This window comes from Miniopterus natalensis, chromosome 14 (genome assembly GCF_054644295.1).
Source record: "Miniopterus natalensis isolate mMinNat1 chromosome 14, mMinNat1.hap1, whole genome shotgun sequence".
In the NCBI taxonomy this organism is placed as follows: domain Eukaryota; kingdom Metazoa; phylum Chordata; class Mammalia; order Chiroptera; family Miniopteridae; genus Miniopterus; species Miniopterus natalensis.
The window spans coordinates 34,814,880-34,836,418 of record NC_142094.1 but is presented as its reverse complement, the minus strand read 5'-3'; the positions used below and the strand labels follow the sequence as shown (position 1 = coordinate 34,836,418).

The 21,539-nt window shown below is 34.2% G+C and overlaps 1 protein-coding gene across 2 annotated transcripts in view; it reads right to left on the bottom strand.

Moving 5' to 3' along the window:
• The window catches only part of PTEN (phosphatase and tensin homolog), an 87,226-nt gene that overhangs the window by 13,730 nt on the left and 51,957 nt on the right, over positions 1-21,539 (bottom strand). For both annotated transcript variants that reach the window (XM_016220767.2, XM_087824425.1), the window contains 3 exons: positions 15,793-15,836; positions 13,776-14,014; positions 3,648-3,789 (listed from right to left, as the gene is read on the bottom strand). In XM_016220767.2, coding sequence (XP_016076253.1) covers positions 3,648-3,789; positions 13,776-14,014; positions 15,793-15,836 — 425 coding nt within the window. The remainder of the gene's footprint in view (positions 1-3,647; positions 3,790-13,775; positions 14,015-15,792; positions 15,837-21,539) is intronic.

The window sequence follows — 21,539 nt, the reverse complement described above, 5'->3', positions numbered from 1 at the left end:
GAAAAGGATTTGAAATGTCTGCAAAGAAATGCAACAGACATCAAGTACAAATTGTAGTGCACCCTCCACCCCCCTCTAAAACATGCTCCATATTCATTAATATGTATTTTAGTTTTGGCCTTTGTCTTTTAAAATAACTGCTAAAATATGACCTCTCAAAATGTATCATGCTTATGTATTAGCAATGCAACTAAAAGGTAGTAAAGTGTGGAAAGGGAAGAATTATATGTTTTTATTTTTTTAATCTACTCATAAATACACGTATACCTAATGACATTATGATGGAAATTAAAGACAAGAATGTGAAGATTCTAGGACTTTAAAAACTTTAAGTTACCTAAGTAATATGACAAAGTAAAATTCATTTGTAGTAAAATGAGTTCAAAAACAAGTGCACTGAAAAGAAAGTGATGAGCCTTAGAAGGGTTAGAAGTGAGTTTTGAAGGAAACATGCCAAGATGATCCAGAAATAAAAGCAACCTTGTATAAAGTGCATGAGAAATAGATATGTGTACATATATACATATAAAGTAATACATTCTTTATCAATAGGACAACAACTAAGAACAAGGCAAAATGCCTATCCAAGCTAAAGGAATTTCCCAGTTTAATAAACATCTACTGGCTCATCTATACAATATTTAGAGCAGTATCAGCAATCACATAATAAATAGTAGGACTGATCATAGCACGTGGGATTATTCTAATTTGAATTTGTATGTCATTTATCCTGAGAAAAAGGCGCTCTAAAAGTGGGAAATATTACACTAAGAATCTGTCAATAATTTTCACTTCCTTGACTAAGGATTCAAAGTACAATGAGCCATTTTACAAGATAAATTTTACTGGGAAGTCTAGCTTGAAAAAGAAACAAACAAGGTATGATTTCAAAGCTAAGAATAAAAATCTACTGGAATAAAAATGCTTTGTAACCTTATTAATTCTAACTCCACTAATTCCATAATCCTGATTTTAGACCTTTAAAAAGCAAATTAACTATCTAAGTCAGAATTCATCTAAAATGTGTGAATTTTAGAATTATAACCAATAAGCTAATTACAAACCAGTGTTACTTAGAATTTCCCTCAAAAACTAAGCTAAAAAGTTGTAATAAAATTAGGTGAAAAAGATTTCCTCAAATCACTAAAGAAAATAATGTTTTTATGATATGAATTTCACATTTTAGACAGATAAGACAAGTCCAAAATTAGTATGGCTCTGTCAACTCCTAAGACACAATTCTGATATATATTCTTTGATATGACTGTTTTCTAAAGATTGATAACCCAGTAAAAAAATCAGAATTAAGTTTTCTTGGATATATGTATATTGAGATAGTACTGAGAGAAAATCAGTGATCATCTCTTATTAACATTTTTAACCCTTTAAGATATATAGAATATAGTTAAGTTTTCATTTATTTAGAAATATTAAGACAATAATCAAATAAGAAAAAAACTGTTAATCCCCAACAGCTTTGCAGAAGACACTACTTTCACCACAAGTTTTGTTTTCTTCACTGATTCCTCTTATCCCTCCTGAAACCAAATTGTTGCAACTCCCCTTGTCTCAGTCCTCACCATTTCCCTCCGAGCCTTCGCATCCTAGAGCGGCACTCCACATTTAACTGAAAGTCTTAACCACTATGTTTCTTCCTGATGCTTCCCAAAATGTCTGATATATCTCTCATATAAAGATTCAGGACCATATTTTCAAGTACTCACTGAATATCTATCTTCATGTGAACAGCTCACCTTCACTTGAATTAAAACATGTTTAAAACCAAAATATCAACATTCATGTCTCCCGCTCAGATTCACTTTTCTTTCCTCCCTTTTCAGTGAATTATTCATCTGACCAGAACAGAAACTTTTGACAAAATCTTCAAATAGAAATGGCAAAAGAAAAAATAAGCTAATTCCATTTGATTGCCTGAGCAAAGTGACATAAACTGGTTTCCTTTCCACCATTTTTTTCCTCTTGCTATTACCACTTTCTACACAAATGTACTTAAAACACAGTTTAAGCCTCTAGCATTATCACAGACACCGTCAGATTTATCATATCAAGTCTGAAATCCCCATTCAGGGTCTTCTAACAGTCAGCCACGCATTCCATTCCTATTCTATTCTCTGTCTGTACATTTCTTGTCCAGCTCATTTCCTTCTGCTGCGCTTCAATTCAAGCTATTTCCTATTGCCTGTAATACTTCCTTCAGTTTTAATGCCAATCTAAACTGTACGCTTTCCCCAGTGTTCAATAAAGAGCTGGATTTCCTTCATGAAACTATCTGACAAACCCCCAAAACTTTTTCATACCATTTAAAATTTATACATACAAAAAATAAATAAATAAAAATAAAATAAAATAAAATTTATACATACAACCACCCACTTAATTATATTACTTATATACAGCTTTACTATATAGTATTAAATCAGCGTGCATAGAAAATTAGTAAAGATGAAAAATATTTCAGTAGTCAGTATGAATGTAACACTGAGACTAAAACAAAAAACAAAACAATACAATATTTAAAGGTAGGCAAGCAGAACAGAACTGATGAGATTTTTTTAGAGAGGCCAAAATGAGAAGAATTACACAAGGTAAGATTACTGAACTGAATGTTCTCTTCTTTCCCTTATTATTTCTCTAATATTTTATATCTTTCTTTAGGTGCGTATACTGGTATCTATACTATAGGAAATGAGTGAGTTTTTCTTCCTTTTTCCCTCTCCTCTATGAATCTGTTAAGCTCCTATGTCAATCACCTCTGACAGCTCAGTGCCTTGCACCCCAGCAGCCTTTTAAATTGTACTGAGATGACAAGAGGATCAAAGAAGTACCTTAGAAGCCTTTAACATCCTATATTAATAAAACTGTGGTCTTTGATAAAGTTGCCTTGCTCTAAGAATACAGGAAATATCTGATGAAGGTGATCACACCTATCTGACAAAGATAAACAACATCAAGAAATTTATTTCCTAGGTATAAATTAATTTAGGGGTAGAAATTGCTTTAAATTACATAAATATTTTCAAGAAGCAAAACTTAAAGCTAAAAACTAAAACCACTAATGAATGGCAAAATATCACTGAAATTAGAAGTATTAAAAGAAATAATGTGCTGATATTTTATCTAGAAACTATGAAACTGCATCTAAATACTTGAATCTAAGTCCAGGTTTTCGACACCCTTTGATTCAACCCTATTTCGTCAATATACTTTAGCCTGTCACCATGTCTTAATCACTTTTTCTTTTCCTCTTTATTGTCCCTGTTACTATCACTATTGATATCTGGTCTTCCCTAAGATATGAAGGAATTGGTCCCAGTAAACTGATGAATCCTACTGCTACTCTCATGCTGGATGTGATGGGACAGATTTTTAGTCATCTAATCAGAACTTAGGCTGCATTTGGTAATGAAATTTGGCTTCAAAGACATTAAAACACATTGCTCTTGGCTTCCTTAGCCCAATGCACTAAACAACTGAGCTAATTAATCAGCATGGATGCTTCAGAAATATATATACTCCTGCATAAATTTTAAGCATGATAAATTTCTTTCTAGGTTTTTATAGAAACTTCTACATATGTTAAGAAAAGTGTTCCAATACATGGATGAATGAGAATTTAGAGCACTTACTGCAGGTTCCGCCACTGAACATTGGAATAGTTTCAAACATCATCTTGTGAAACAACAGTGCCACTGGTCTATAATCCAGATGATTCTTTAACAGGTAGCTATAATAATACACATAGCGCCTCTGACTGGGAATAGTTACTCCCTGGTGGACAGAAAAAGAGAAAAGCCAAATTCAAAAGAAAAGTTCCATTATAGTTATTTCACTTAAATTGTTGTGGTACTGGGTTGTACCCATTGAGGAACATATATACATTAGAAATTTGACCTTAAATGATTACTATTTAAATCCAGCTCAATAATAAGAGTAAATCAGAGGAACATCAATACAAAAGAAAATATCAAAATATCTTATCTCCCTTAAAATACAATTATAACACCACAGCACCCCCATTTATTCAATGGTCACAACAATGCTCTGACCCATGAACCCAAAAAGCAAAGGCAACTACATATCCAAAATAACTGTCAAAGGCCTCTGCACTACAGCTGTGCTCTTTATACATACTGCTCCCCACAAGGACTTCTGGACTCTTATTAAACACACAATTCTTCACAAACTTGGCTACTTATTTTCCAGGCAAAAACGTATCAGATTCAGCAAACTAGACAAAAGCGTGATGCTGGCCTTAGAACCCAACAGAAACATGAGTATGTAGCTGACATAAATTTATGCACTAATCCAGTAACACAGGTACTTAGAAGTCCCTAATCTACATACATCGCTTTGTTGAAGAAACCAGGAAATATGTAATGTTTTAGAAAATTTAAGTATTACAAATGCTAAAAAAATATATAACTCGGTGACCCTGATTTATCTAAAGAAAAAAATCTTATGTGTGCAGAAATACATTCACTAATGATGCTGAATAATGAGGCACAAGGGCATTTATCTAACATTTCTTTTCCTATTACACAACGTGACTTTAGAAAAATTTACTGTGGTGTCAATAATAATACTGGAGACTTAAACTGTGTGTTAAGTATAGTTGTGTAGAAAGTGATGAGAGCAAGAGGAAACTATTCAGTGAGAATATCACTTACCACTCCCTTGCATGTACTCTTTCTTTAGGTGAACTATTTCCCCCATATTATACTTTCTAGCCTTTGTAATATGCTAACCCTTTCAGATTAAGGTAGAAGGACTATGCAAGCTGGGAAGTTTTACATATTTTCTTTTTTTTTTTTTAATATATCTTTATTGATTTCAGAGAGAGGAAAGGAGAGGGAGAGATAGAAACATCAATGATGAGAGAGTAATTGATCGAGCCCACAACCCGGGCATGTGCCCTGACCAGGAATCGAACCCTGATCGCCCAGATGCTAGGTTGACACTCAACCGCTGAGCCACTCCCGGCTGGGCAGTTTTACATATTTTCTAACACCTCAACCAAGTAAGATAATTATTTGAAGCTTCCAGGTTTGATAGCATCCACCTAAAATGCAATTCAGAGCAGGTACTTAAGGGCTCCTACACACTTTCATTCTTGGATGGTCTATTCAGACTTTGTATTTCATCCTAAAGCATTTTTTATAACATTTTCATTGAAAATTGCCCATATCCCATTGAAATTTTCAAATTCATTAGCACAGATTTGAATTTTTAATTTCACCTCTACACTAGTTATATCTCCTCAAATTTAATGTCTAATTTTTGTTCCTTCTGTTTAATTTTTCCTTTGATTGACATTAAAGATATATTGATTTTATTGGTATGTTTATATAATGTGCCTAGATTTTAAGTGGTTTACTATTTATCATCACACATTTATATTTTCATCTTTTTTTAAATTCCTCTCTCCAACTTGTTATTATAATAATCTCTAATATGAATTTGTATTCCATCAATGACCCAAAACTATTTAAGTGGTTTTAAATTTCAAATAGTTGATTTAGTTGGATTAAATGTTTATTTAAAAACCTCTAATTCTATTGAACTGTGTAATCAAGGAATGGGATTTATATATTTCCACTTGGAGGTGAGATTTTCTTTGTAGCTGGCATAATGAATTATTAATCTTGGTAACTGTTAAGAATAACAAAAATGCATTTTATGGGTTATTTTTGTACTATATTAATCAAGATATTTATATCTTATTTTGTACCTCTTGATCTTAAAGTATACTGAAGACTGCTACTATAGTTGCTTTTCAAAAAATTCATCTCAGAGGGAGGGAGGGAAGAAGGGAGACAGGTAGGCAGACACATACACACACACAAACATCAATGTGAGAGAGAAACATCGATTGATAGGTTGGTCTCCCAAGTGCGCCCTGACCGGGAATTGAATCTGCCACCTTTTGGTGTTATGAGATGACACTCCAACCAACTGAGCCATACAGACCAGGGCCACAGTTGCTTTTCTATCAATTTCTGATTCATTTCTTCTAGCTTTTGCTTAATATATTTTGATGTTATGTTTAACACATAAGAGTTTTTAACTTCTAAGTCTTCATGGTGGAATTCATCCAGTGTTTAATATAAAATGGCATTCTTGATCCAGTTTTATACATTTTGGCTGTAAATGTACTCTGATGCTGATATCCTGTCATCTGCTTTTGAAATTTATGTTTGCCTGATATATTTTTAATAAACTAGTTTTTAAACCTGAGCTGTTTTACGTAAATCTCTGTATGTGATTAAGCTTTTACAAAACAGAGACTTAAAAGTACAGGTTATATATATCTTTCAAACCTAGAATACTACTAGACCAGAATACCAGCTAGATACCACAACACAAAATATGTAATATTTCGTTCATATTCTGTGCATCAATACTCACAGATCATCTTCTCTATGATTAATTCACAATCTATATTTCTCAGTTAAAAAAGTCAGTAACCTTTTCACTGGCACTTCTAAACTCAGAAATAATGTAGATATTTTAACAAGTAGTGTTTGCTTGTAGCTTGGAAAGCTACACTTCAGAATGATCACAAAAAGATTATTACAGGAAAGTAATTCAACAAAGGAAGAAATATGGCTCTTAGGAATGGCCATTACAATGAAAACATGTAACAGTTATTGTATATTAAGCTACGTGCCAAATATTTTACATATATCCCTGGCACTACAACTTTCCCAGATAGATTCTATTAAGGATAAACAGTCCCAGTACACAATAATTATTTTGTTCAAAACCTGCATCTGAGCCTAAATGTGAATTTGATTCTTAAAAAAAAATTTTTTTAGTCCTCACCTGAGGATATGTTTATTGATTTGAGAGAGAGAAACATCCATCTTGAGTTTAGCAATATAGTTTTGAGTTATTATACAGAGAGATTAAACAACCCAGAACAAACTGATTTTGCAGATGTTTTATCATTTATATTATAATAGGACTGAATTAAATAATAACTAAGGTCCTTCAAGGCATAAAAATCTTACAATTTTATGAATATTTAGATTGGATAACAAGGCTTACATACTGTGTATGAGAAGAACTCAGTTTAGCCCAGGAGAATTAAGATGTTAGAAAAAATAAAAATGTTATATTAAGAATTTTTCTAAATTATTTTATTATTCATTTTAGAGAGAGAGGAAGGGGGAGAAAGAGACAGACAGAAACATCCATCTGTTGTTCCACTTATTTATTCATTCACTGGTTGATTCTTCTATATCCCCCGACCAGGGATAGAACCTGCAACCTTGGTGTACCTGAACGATGCTCTAACAAACTGAGCTACCCAGGCAGGGCCTAAGAGCTTTTAAAAAGCTGAAAAAGAGGATAATTATAGCTTATTTTGTTGTAAGTAAAGAGAAAATAATGAAATTTCATTAGGTTACTATGTGGGGAAATTTAGTAAGTCAACTAGAAAAAATAACCTGATGAAATGTGTGATAGGACATAAAAATTCATTCCTCTAAGAAACAAGAAAATTCCATCTTCTTGGTGTCACTTAGAATAAGGTTAGTATTTATTATTACTAGAAGATTTAAGTTTTCATTAGAGATAAGCTAATAAACTCACAGAGATAACATATAAAACTTTATCTCTAATAACTGCTTTGGGGGGGGAGGGAATCAAAAGCTCAGATACTTTTCCTGGAAGTTTAATCAAAGAAAATAAATGCTCATGCATTCTTTACCTGCTACCACCTGAAAGAGGGAAGGCAAGGGAAAGAGCGAGGAATAGCAAAACGCTCTGGATAAGCTTGTCATATAATAAAAGTTTGTTCTTTAAATTCAGAAAATTTGGAAATCTTTCCTAAATACAGACTTACCATCACTCATAGGATGTTTAAACTCTTTATTCATAGCTTACAATAAATATTGTGTTACTGATTACAATTCTGACACATAAGTGCAAATGCAGACAGTGTGAGGCATAGGACTAGATGGAAAACAGCCCTAAGAGTTGTCCTATGGAAGCGTAATGTAGTTGCCTTCTTATAAATTATTGAGTAAAAGAAAGGAGTCTCCCTTTCCTCAAGAAGCTATCCTACTCTCAGAAAACATTTTTCTTTACAGGAGGTATCAGTTGCACTTTGGCTTATACCAAACACTCAAAACCTGAAATATTATTTGGACATTACTAACACAATGGCACATTTTATGGTAACCAGGAACTCACCACTCTGCTACCTAATTTACATTAAGTCCACTGAGGAAATGTCAAGACTCTGCCCCAGACTGTTTTGAGGAGAGTATCTGCACAGTCTATAAATTCTTCACCGAAACATGACGACTGGCTCCTCTTTCTTCGGAAACAAGGGGGAGAGGGAATGGGAGGAGGGTGAAGAGAAGATAAAGGTGGAGGGGAAGAGAGAGGGGAAGAGGGAGGAGGGAGAGAGGGCGAGAAAAAACATTCTGCTCCTATATAAATGTCACCAGAACACAATTATCTTCAGCCTCCTAATGTTTCTCTATAATTAAAATTAAGGATGTAAGCAAAACTATTCTAAAGGCAGTTCTAATAAAATTAATCGAACACAAACTAAAAATTGGTAACATATATGTATCTCCTGTAACAGTGGTTCACAATTACAAAAATGCAAACCTAAAGACTAAATCTAAAAGGAAATATTGGCAAGAGAATAATATCTATCAGCAGATGTTTCAAGAATAAACTACTTTGGATAATCAATTATATTCACTTTAAGATACTTCTCTGGAATAATTCCAAAGTTGTATAACAGCTTATGTTCACCTAAGTTTTCTAATGATGAAATTAGTTACAGTCTTTAAAGTTTAAAAATATATTATTTCACTAGTACTCCAACTATTAGGTAAACATGTAATATAATTGAAAGTTTTTTAACTACTTAAATCAGGGGTCATTACATGGCATCTGTAAAAAAGGGTATAAACTGAGGCGGCTTTCAAAATAGGCCAATTACATCAGCACTACATGACCTTTCAGAAGAGCTTGACCCTGTACAGAGATTAATTCTGAACAGCCTCAAAATTCTTTTGCAGTTTCAGGATTTGTGGACTTAATAGTGTAGAAAGATCAACAGTGTTCTGGGGAACTCAAATTTTACTCTGAATGCTATCATTAACTGAGTAATCTTAATTAAAGCACTTCATCTTTCTGGGCCTCAGTTTTATCACCTATAAAATAGGAAACATTCCTGCAAAAAAAAATCCTATGACTTTTATCCACTGGATCTAGCTTTCTAATGCTGTTTCAACCTAAAATGCAAATAACGCCATTCAGTAAGATACAGCTTTGTCAACAACATCTATTCATAAATTTCTTTTCCTTTTAAAATTTACACAGGGTTAAAGGTAGGAGCACATTAGGATACTCCTTTAGAGCCTATAAATAATTCATCAAAAAAAAGGTCTAGGTATATTAATTAATCATGATCTGAATGATTTCATTCAAAGATGCTTAAAGTAATCAATTTTGGCTAAATTACTCAACTCTGAATCTTAATACCATGTAAAAGCTAAACATAACAGTTTTACTGCATGCATCCTTAACAGGACACACAAGCTCCACTTGCTAGCCCGTCACCTGTCACCTGGGGGAGAAGCCACAGTCTGTAAGAGGATGAAGGGTGTGCTGTGCCTAGAGCAGTCCCACATTGTGGGTGCTATTACCTTCTTCCACATCACACTATAAACTTTACATTTTCTTTTCATAAATGTTTCTCTGCTATCGTTTCACCATGGCCCCTATTTCATAACAATGTCCCATGGGGCTTGCCATTTCCTCAGATCTCTCCTCACCTCTGTGGAGAAACACAATTGACAATATTACCAGACTGTGATGACTAAAATGTCTTCCATATGACAAATTAAAATATGTCTTCACTTTTTTATTATGGAGACTTCACTTGGATCTAAGTTACACTGGAATCAGAGAAACTCAAGTATAATAAAGCTGAAGTATACTTGGGTTTTACTTTTACCCCTGAACACGATGAGATAGAATATCCCAAGTGCTTCTTCTTCTATGTCTAATTCTCACTATCAGAAGCATTCCATCAAGCATCCTACATCAGAAAGGGTGTATAAGCATATGTGTATGTGGGGGAGGGTATAAGAGGGAGGGAGGAGGGGGAAAAAGGCTGAACACATGAGAGTTAGAAAAGTTGACTTAGAAAAGGCTACACCATTACAAAATTTTTATTTGTCCCCAACTCAAAATCTTTGATTAAAGCATGTAACCAGGCTGTTGGCTATAAAGCCAAACAAGCAAAAAAGTCACACAGTTGAATGTGGTGAAGGCAAATACCTCAGAAATGGTCAAACATATCTGTAGCTTGCAACAGAAAAGACTGCTTGCTGCAGTACTGCTATCAAACAGATTTTATCCATTTCAAAAAAATGACTTTTTTTTTTCTTCTTAAAACTATGAAGCAAGTCATGAAAGGATTAGAAATACCACTTTCCTTCAGCATATGACTTCTCAGCTCAGCCAGCTACTAATTTTCACCAAATACAGGCATGGCGGCACAAAGAATAATCCCTATTTTAGGGTCCTTTCTGGAAACTTCAGGGAACATCAACATTTTCAAAATGGTGAAGTTTCCTTGCCCCTCCCCCCAAAAAACTAAAAACATTCTCCTGAAGAAATCTCAGTATTCTGTAGACAGACAGTATACCATAATGCCTGGCAAAACATCTGGTTTTGCTGCTTTGGTAAACACAGGGGTCGTGCGTGTCGTTATGACTCGCTGCTTTGTTCATCAATATGCACTGGGATGCAAGACCCTACCTACCATCAGTCCTGAGAGAAATCTTACCTATTGCTGTAAAGTATTCTACTGCTTCATGAGTGCCAAACCTTGAATCATAGCCTATGCAAGAGGATTTGTCATGAAAAATCTACTGTTCTGAAAGTTTCCACAGTCATAAAAGCCAAGGCTTTCAATCAAGGGATTCTTAAGAGGTTTTGTCAAGAAATGGGAGCAACTATGCAATTCTTTGCTACACATAAGTTCACTGGCTTTCAGAAGACAAATCTATAGCCAGAATTTTACTGCTATTAACCGGGTAAAATATAAATTCGTTTGCAGTTTAACCCTTCATTCTTAAAACTAAAATGTATAGTCATAATCCTTTTCTTCCCAGCATAGCATTATGTCAGGATCTTGCTGAAAATGATCTTTAGAAAGTAAACGATTCAACACAAATTTATCTAAAAGAGTCTTGGAGAATTCTAATTTCTTGACACAATATTGTCTAAAGAATCTACAGATTCCATTTGTAATTTCATTCTTTGGTGAGATAGGGTTGTATGCACTTGTTTTTGACCAAAAACAAAGTAAAAACTGATTGGATATCAAAGATGACACAAAGGTTGCCAAGTCAAAGACAATGGAATAGCTTGAATGTGTTATTTAAAAGCTAAATAATGGCAGCCCTTTCATTAAAATTTACTATGTGCAGAACTAAAGCTTAATTTTGGTTCATTTGCACCACTTAGATTTAGCTGTCATTCTCAAAAACTGGTCACTGATTTCTTTTTTCATCTTCACCCAAGGATATGTTTCTACTGATTTAGAGAGAGAGGGAGGGGGAGAGAGAAACACTGATGTCTGAGAGAAACTGACTGTTGCCTCCCATGCACACCCCAGTTGGGGATTCAAACTGCAACCTAGGTATGTGCCCTGACCAGGGATCGAACCCAAAACCTTTTGGTGCTCGGGACAATGCCCAAATCAACTGAGCCACCCAGCCAGGGTATGGCCATTGATTTCTGCATGGAAAAAAGGGGAGAAATAATTCTTATGAAGATTTATTTTACATTCTATGTTAAAAAAATAGTTTTCAGTGCAATTAAAAACTGTTAAGAACAATTTTATGTTCATGTAGGCCTGGGGTGAGGAACTGGCTCTGCCAAGGCAACTGAAGGCCAGACTCGAAATTCAAAAAATCTAGGAGCTCTTTTTCATAGCTAATTTTTAAGCTGATGATTTTGTATGGCCCGTGAATGATGTTATAAATATCCAAATGGCCCTTGGCAGAAAAAAGGTTCCCCACTCCTGATGTAGACTATGCACAATTTTGGAAAGAATATTCATGGCTTTCACCACATTTTTAAAAGGTGTATAACATACTTTAAGCACCATTAGCCTAAATCTAGTGTTCTGGCTCCACATTACACAACTTTTCTATTTTTTAAATTCTTTTTACCTGATTTCTTTTCCACTACCAAAATGGCTGCTGCTCATCAACCCTGCTTTAAATTTCTACCACTGCTTCTGCAACTGTTATTTAATTTGATTCACTTCTATATGGTTTTCTACCAATTCAGTCTCTTTTCCTGTGCTGCCCTACATTTATTCCCATCAATGTAAAACAATTTACCTTCTACAATTTTAATTAGCAAAAGCAATTGTTTTTCTCTACCTGATGAAAGGATGAAACAAAGTAAACATCTTAGCCCCCCCCCCCCCCCCCCCCCCCCGCTCTGGAATTCATTCCAGTGCTATCAACCCAGGGTACAAACCATATACAAAAATTTAAGTCAATCTATCATGATTAACATTCACCAAAATCATGCACTAATATGAGAATATGAGATTCAATTTTTAAAAATACCACCAATAAACAGTACTTTGGCATTATTAGATATAATTCAAAAAAGTCACAAAGACACGCAACAAGAATGAGGAAGGAATAAAGGAATCAGGAATCAATGTAACTATCCAGTTGAAAATAATAGATATGATCACTTGTGCTTGTTTTGAAGATGAATTAAAAAGAAATTAGCTTAAACTAGAAGAGAGTCTCCCTGATTATAAAAATTATTAAAACTACAATAAATTTTTCACTTAAGTTATGATGTCTCCCTCAGTAGAGCTCTTTAAAATGAGTTTTCCCGCCAGGCCGGGCATGGCTCAGCGGCTAAGCGTCGACCTGGGATCCAGGCGATCAGGGTTCGATTCCCGGTCAGGGCACATGCCCAGTTGCGGGCTTGATCAATGACTCTTTCATCATTGATGTTTCTATCTCTCTCTCCTTCTCCTTTCCTCTCTCTGAAATCAATAAAGATATATTTAAAATGAGTTTTCCCATCTATCATAGAGCAGTTTGGGTTTTTTCTTCTCGGAGACAGAGAAATGCACAAAATTTCTTTGTAAGAAATGTAAACATGTTTTGCCATAATTACCATCCAAAGAAATAAATCTCTTGAAAATCACTGTAAAAGTTCTCTCAAAGGTTCACTTTTTGCTTTCAAATGCATTACACAAATTAAATTTGTCACTGATATTCAACACAGTCTTTAGTCTTCTGAATAAAAGAAACTCTGACTAATCTTAACATATTAATATTCATATCAAAAAATAATCTTTAAATAATATAAAAGTAAAGATCATACTTGACTAGGTAATGGCACCCAAGTTATTATCCAAACACATTTTATTCTCAATCAAGCTTCAGAAATATCAAGCTTACTTTTTATCAATGTGCTGCTTTTTTAAATGCTTTGTAAGTATTCTGAGACTAAATATGCAATACAGTTCAAGGGTAAGATATGCTAGCATGACACAAAAATGCCTGCATGAACAGGAAAATTCATTCAGTCATTTGTTCACATAAAAGTTAAGGTAGTAACTGATTTAAATATTTAGGCTAAAAATATAAGATTATCAACTTTCTTTTTAAAAATCTGTTTTCCAATAAATTCTCAGATCTAGGAAGAAGAAAAGAAAAACATCAAATATAACTTACCTTTTTGTCTCTGGTCCTTACTTCCCCATAGAAATCTAGGGCCTCTTGTGCCTTTAAAAATTTGCCCCGATGTAACAAATATGCACAAATCATTACACCAGTTCGTCCCTTTCCAGCTTTACAGTGAATTGCTGCAACATGATTGTCGTCTTCACTTAGCCATTGGTCAAGATCTTCACAAAAGGGTTTGATAAGTTCTAGCTGTGGTGGATTATGGTCTTCAAAAGGATACTGTGCAACTGTGGTAAAAAGATAACCTCAGAATAAGAGAAAAATCTCTTCTGAATTGTTTATTAAAAGTAACTTATCTTTAGAAATGTTGTATATAAGCTCAACTGACGTTTAAAAGAAAAACTGAACTCCAGAGAAAAAAATAATTTATGGCCTGATAATTTTCTAATTTTTGAACAGCAACAGTCTCTCATTAACTCTTAAACTTATCCATTAGACAGGGAGGCCAAGTATTATTTTCCTCACTTTATGGAGGAGGAGACTTTGCTATGGAGAGGCAGCATAGGTCACAACGTATCAGAGGTGGGGATGAACTCAAAATGAAATGTCACATGAGCATCTTGTCAGGACTCTGAATTAATTTTTTAATAAAAGGAAAAATAATACTTGTAATATTGCATCACTACAAAACATATTCAAAAGAAAGATTAACAAATCAACAATAGACAGGATTGCATTTTAAACTTCATATAATAAAAATGCTAAATGTGTTATTTCTTGTAAATGTTACTGTTGTATATATACACTTGACTTGAAAGGCATTTACAAACTAAACTGAAAATACTACTTATGAAAAGTATACAATTGTAGTAAAGTTTATCAAATGAACTTTCAGGTCTTTTCGCATGACTTATTAAGAACCCAAAACTACTCTGTACCTCCAGTCAGAGTAGAGTATTTTAAAATTTGTCTGCAAATAAGACTTTGAATATATCACTATTAAATTTTATCTTTTTGGTCTCTGCCTTGGCTCCACTCTATTAAGGTCCTTAAAAGTTCTGACATCTAATGTACCTAATTATCTTGTGTCATCTAAATATGTAAAAATTATGTCATATCTTCAGTCAAGTTATAATGTGGCATAGGATAAAATTGATTAAGTCCTCTGTTGTGATAGGAGTGCTCTTCTGGTAGGCAACAACTACCATTACATCAGGACATCTTCCTCTTAGTCATGTGCCCAACTACTATCATTCTATCTTCACTTCCCCAGTGGCACACAAAAACATCTAGGAAAACCTGTTAAACGTCTACTTAAAGCTAGATAAACCTTGACTGAAACACACTATAACTAGAATGCAGTGGCCTAAATTCACCAAAAAAAAAAAAAAAAAAAAAATTCTTAGTGATTATATTAACTCTCACCATTATTAGTGCTTCTGAATTCTCAAGCCAAGTGTTTGAAAGTTCATTCTAGATTTCAGGAGGCATCAATGGCAAGTACATTAATCATGGCACTCACTTTCTCTTAACAGCATCTGCCAAACTTCTCAACTCTCCAGTTCTCTCAGGACTCAAGGAGTTCCACAAATATAAATGGAAGTTTTTGTGGGCTGAGATAGAATTGACTATACCTGAAGAATAACTCATTTAAAGCAGTTCCCTATCAGGTTCCCCTTATCCATATTTGTTATACCCTTTCCACCTTTTAGATCATGCTCCTTGATAGAGTTAAGTTGTTCTGCTTTCTCAGTATAATCTCTTACTATTACACCAAATGCCTCAAAAAAGTAAATATAACCCCCACCTAATTCTATTGCTAGTTTAGAAATTTCTCCTAATTTTTAGTCCATTCTGCAATTTAGTTTTCCTAATATTTCTGGCAGGCTCACATGGTGCTTGTTTCCTAAAACACAACATCAAAATTATATTTTTCAAATTTTCTAAGATCATCTTTAAGACACATGTATATCTCACTTAATAACTGAGATTATTCATTATTGCTATGACAGTAAGATTTAGTCTACTGGTTTTATTTAACATAATACAGTACATTTCTACCTACCTCTGCAGTTAAATTTGGCCGTATCATAATGTCTTTCAGCACATCTAAAAGAGAAGTTTAAATGTGATATAAAGTTATCGTTTACAATTGAGAAAAAAGTAAAACAGTAACATTTTCTGAACCTTTGTAATGTACCAGGCATTATGTTAAGTGTTTTATAGCAACTATTTCTTTTAATCCTGTGAAGTAGGTTCTATTATCTCCATTTTACAGTTAAGGAAACTGAGCCTTAAAATGTTAAGTGGATGTAATTAGAGCTTATACATTTGCTTATAAAACTTGTGATGTCATTGATATAAAAGACTGCAAATTCAGCTACATCTATACCTTCAAGTTTCCTTTATGGAAATTTTGCATGCTAATGGAGTTTAATAACTACCTTTAATACCATCTTTACTTCACAGTTGAGTGTTCACAGTTTTCTTAAACTATTATTTTAAAATACGTTAAAGCCTGGCCGGGCGTGGCTCAGCGGTTGAGCATTGACCTAGGATCCAGGAGATCAGGGTTCAATTCCTGGTCAGGGCACATGCCCGGGTTGCGGGCTAGGCAGCCAATCAATGACTCTCTCATCATTGATATTTCTATCTCTCTCCCCCTCCTTTCCTATCTCTGAAATCAATAAAGATATGTTTTAAAAATAAATAAATAAAATATGTTAAAAATAGTAAAATTATAAGTGCAAAGGAAAAGTAAAGAAACTAAATGATGTGAATCTACTCAGATACAACACTTACTAAACATATTTTAAGCCAGATATTTCTCTCTTTAGATGAGCCAAAGGTCATCTTTTTCAATACCCTCTCCAGTTACAAATTTTAATTAAAGTGTTAGACTAAAGAAATAGTAATAAGTAAAATCAATACAGAATAGTAAAATGTTGACTTAGTACTACTGTAGGGCACACTAAAATTTGTCTTTTTAATAGTAGTGACACGTTTGTCATCATGCACTGGCTTACTCATGATTAATAGGCAATGTTTATAAACATCAATAGACTCAGAAAGGGATTCCATATATTAGTTTGTGATCAGCAGCATCCTGGTAACCTCAGTTGGTAACCAAAACATATTTTTTAAAAATTATTTAAAATACAAACTTAGCATTTTAAAACAAATAAAGGTCCCCCATCCTTTAATCCATAATTCTAAAATTCCCAAAGTTTGAAAGGTCTAATATTTTTTTCTTAAATTTATGGCAAATTTAATCACAGCAGAACCTGATCTGAATTTGACATTGTATGTTTTCCTTGATTAATACATTTACAGTGAAGAGTCAAAAGTTTCATTCTAGGTGCTGTTCCAAAACCCACTGGGGGTGTGTTATGGTAACATATACGCTTCCATGTTACCTTTCTGAAAACCGAAAATATTCTGAATGCCGAAACACAACTGGCCCCAAGAGTTTCAAATGAGCGATTGTGGACCTATATTTTATGTTTAGTAATCCTGAAAATATCTGTATAGTTCCTCTACTTTAAACAGTTTTAAACCCATTAACTAGTTATAAACCAACTACAATTCGCTAGTTTCTAACTGGTCAGACCTGAAATAAACTTTCATATTAATGCTCAAAACAAAGCTTTTCCATTTTAGCCTAAGTTAGTATATTGAGTTTTGCTAGAAAACTTATTCAGTAATGACATATGCACATATATGTATCCTTGCTAAATAATTTCACACTCACACATATTAAAAAACATGACAGGTCGAAAGAATAGAGCTCAGAATGAAAACTCACATTTTACACTTTCTTTGGTACAGAGTAAAGAAGCAACATGGTCAACAGTGAAGAATCCATAATGAAATCTTTTTTAAAGAATCATGTAAAGATAGGGTTTAGGAGGTAAGGCTAGAAAACAATTCTCAGAAGCTGTTCTCATGATAGCACAACAAAAAAATAAACATTTTGAGTTTCATGCAGATTCAGTTCCCTAAAATTCCCATGCTTTCTTAAAAGCTCAAAACGTTTGCTTTGACCAAGAGTACATAAGACTATCTTCATAAGCTGATTCTCAAATATTACTATCAGGAGAAAGGGAGGGAAAGTAGAAATAATGAGCTACTAAATGTCTACTGGATGCACACACCTTATAAAGGAGTTTCCAGGTTTCTTGATTCACCCTCATAACCATATAACAGTTAATATTATCTCCAGTTCATATGAAAAAGCTAAGATTTAGAAGCACACTAAAAAAACTTGCCCCAAACCACAATATGGAAATGGGAGAGCCAGAACTCAAGCTCAGTGCCTCTGATTGCAAAAGTCCGATACTGCACGCACACCCACAAAACACACACAGTTCCTTGTAAATTTTCTGCAATACGTTCTTAAGTCTCTCAACAAACCAAAATTGAAGATACATAAAAATAAAGCAAATGGGATTTGACTAAGACAAGGGTTTAAAATTAATCATTTTTATAATTAAAACTCAACTCAAAAGATTCTTATCACCCGGCCGGGTGTTGCTCAGTGGTTGAGCATCGACCTAGGATCCAGGCGATGGGGGTTCGATTCCCAGTCAAGGCACATGCCCGGGTTGCGGGCTCAATCCCCAGTCGGGGGGTGTGCAGGAGACAGCCGATCAATAACTGTCTCATCATTGATGTTTCTCTCTCTCTCTCTCCCTCTCCTTTGCTCTCTCTGAAATAATAAAGATATATTTTTTAAAAAAAAGAGATTTTCTTATCATCACCTCATACTGACTTCTATGAGACAAGAGAAATGAAGGGCACTGAAGGAGAGTTTTTATGAAGCAGACAGAAAGTGAAGAAAGGGGCAAGATTAACAGGAAGAGCTACCACTGAAGTGAGACGACAGGGAATCGACTATGCATGCAGGTCTCCTCTTCCCTCTCTCCAATAAAGCTACCCCTATCTTACAAAAGAAAACTTAATCGATAAAAATTAACAACAGCTAAGTGCTTACCACAAAATAATGGAGAGTTGTATGTCAAACAGAATATACAATAAAATGCAGTATCCAGTAAACATTTAAGTTCCTCAAAGGCAAGAGCTATGCTATGTTTTTATTCCCTATTTCCCCCCACTCCTCCCCTTACTCCCACCAGAGTAGATTATACAGAACATACAAAAATAAAACATCCACATTTGCACGAAGAATTAATTTACTAAATAGCAGTATACCCAAATTTGTTATTGACAGGTTAATCTTGTCCTTTCTTAAAATAACTTGTTGAATGCCTAATAGATGTACAAACAGATACAGTCTGTTTATACTATAAGAACTCTTCTTCATCCATGTCTTAAGTGCCATAAAAAGCTTAATATACTATTAAATACAGGTATGTCTAGTACAAATATTTTAATATCTTTCAATTTATATATGTTTGTAAAGATATATATCACATGTAATTAATATCCTAAAAATAAAATAGGAACATCCTCTGCTTGCCAGACTCACCCAGAGCCAGAAATAAAAACAGGGGTAGAAAGCAGGTGAGGACTGAAAAGTAACATCAGAAATCAAAACATGCTACAACTGGAGAGTTCTACAAACTTATGAAGTAAGTAAAATTTGGGAAGGTTAAAAACAAACAAAATAACTCAGAAAGGGAATACTGGCATCAACAGTGGATGGTATGCTACCAGACCATATGTGTGACCTATGTATCCGTGTGACCTTGTTCAACTCACTTAACTTCTCTAGGCCTCAAATTCCCCATTGTAAAATAAGAAGGTTGGACTAAATGATCTCTTTCAGGTATTTTCTAGTTCTGAAAGTCTATGATTCCATTAAGTGGAATGGAGGAAGGGAGTTAAACTATATGCACCAAAAGCTACTCTCAACTAATAACAAGACAGTTCATTAACTTGGGAGTCCAATGTTTGGAAATACAAAAACAAACAGGCAGTCAAGTCCCCAATGCCAACTTTAACCATAATAACATAAGTGAACCACAATACTCACAGTACAAGCCTAAGTCCTAAATTGTGGAAGCAGGAAGCCACTGCATACAGGAATGAAAAGAATTTCCTTTCCTATCTCTGAATATGTTAAACTCGAATAAAAATTTGAAAGAGGCAGATTTATCTTTAGTATCTATCTTTCTACCTTCCTTCTGGGACACACTAAATGCCCAATCCTGAAGGTCTAAGCCTGAAGTGTCTCATTTAATGGACTCCAGCTTTTGACAGTTCTTGCCCGTTTTTTCTTTCTTTTTGAACTTAACTTCTAAAATCCAGTTGTTTAAAAAGTACAAAGCTTTGTGGTCTTTATTTTCCTCCACGGAAACCCTCTGGCACCTGAAACAAGGATTGTTACTGGAAAAGTAAACCAGGAAAAGAGGATGATACATGTACAGATCAACTGTAAGCTGGGGCCCACCTAAACTTGTTTCTACAGCACCTTTACTTTCTTTCATCTTGTCCTCTACTTCTACCACAGGCCAGACACACACACGCACACACACACACACACACATTCTCTCTCTCTCTCTCTCTAACCAGAATGAATCATCTGCCATATTATGCCAACAAGTTTCTTACATGCCATTCTCTCTGCCTGCAATGCCATTTCCCCTTCCCTACTAGGCCTGCGGGTCAACCTCTACTGATTCTTTTCATTCCAGCTCAAACATCCTTTTATTGTGACATCTTCTCTTTGGAGTACAATTACTACTTCCACTGTTTTCTACACAGGCCTCTTCTGTGCAAGAGTTCTCTCTTCCATAATACATTATTTGCCTTTCACATTACACTATAAATTACATAAAGGCTAGAACTACGTCTTATTCACCTCACCTCTGGACCAACAACATGTTTTATAATGTCTAGTGTGGCAAGTACGCGATAAAGGCTCTTTGAGAATCTGAAGAAATTAATGAAAACTCACTAAGAGAAACAGTATGGTGTCTACTTCACTCTCAGGTCTTATCAGCACAGAAAGATCACTAAATTAAAGACAAAAAAGCAACATCTCACAAACCAACAGACACAGAGAATCTTTCATATTTCTTGGTATAGATTTAAATGCCCATTGAAGGTAGAAAAGAACCTTGTTCTTACATTTGATAAATAAACTCTACAGAAACTCTAACAGTGAATTAGTATAAATAAATTTAGATTTAAAATTTTCCTGTTGCATAATTTATATATATCACATAGGAAAAATAAAAGCCAAGGAGAAAAATAACACATTTTATAAAACCATTGTTTAAAAAACAGAAAATGGTCATATTTGGGAAAAGAAAAATAGTCTTCAAGGGCAGAAATGGTTAAATATTTTCTTTCCATTTTTCTTTTTGTTCCCTTTTTCCTTTTCACATCTCTAATTACAAAGTCAAAAGAAAAAAAAAGAAGGTTAAAGATAAGGTCAGCTAGCTATATCAACTGGGCAATCTTTATATCCCTGCCTCAAAGGAAATGGCTCAATTCAATAATTTTCAGTAATTTATTTATGTTTTATACAGTTAAAGAACACCCAAAAAGCTGTTCAATCAACTGACCTAGAGAAACAGAATAAAATTATATTCACTGTGGAACATAACCTCTATGGAAGATGTCAATAATGCTTCAACAGAAGCTCTGCTGTGTTTTACACTTCAAGTTACTACAGGGTTATGGGCTAGATGCCAAGTCATTTAAAGCACATCAAGTAACAAATCTGTGCCAACATTGTTTTACCTCATCACTACACTTTCTAAATAACCTAACAATGCTTTCAATCAGACTTCTTGAACTGAGGGCTTTAAGAATACATTCTGTTCAAATATATCTGTAACTCTA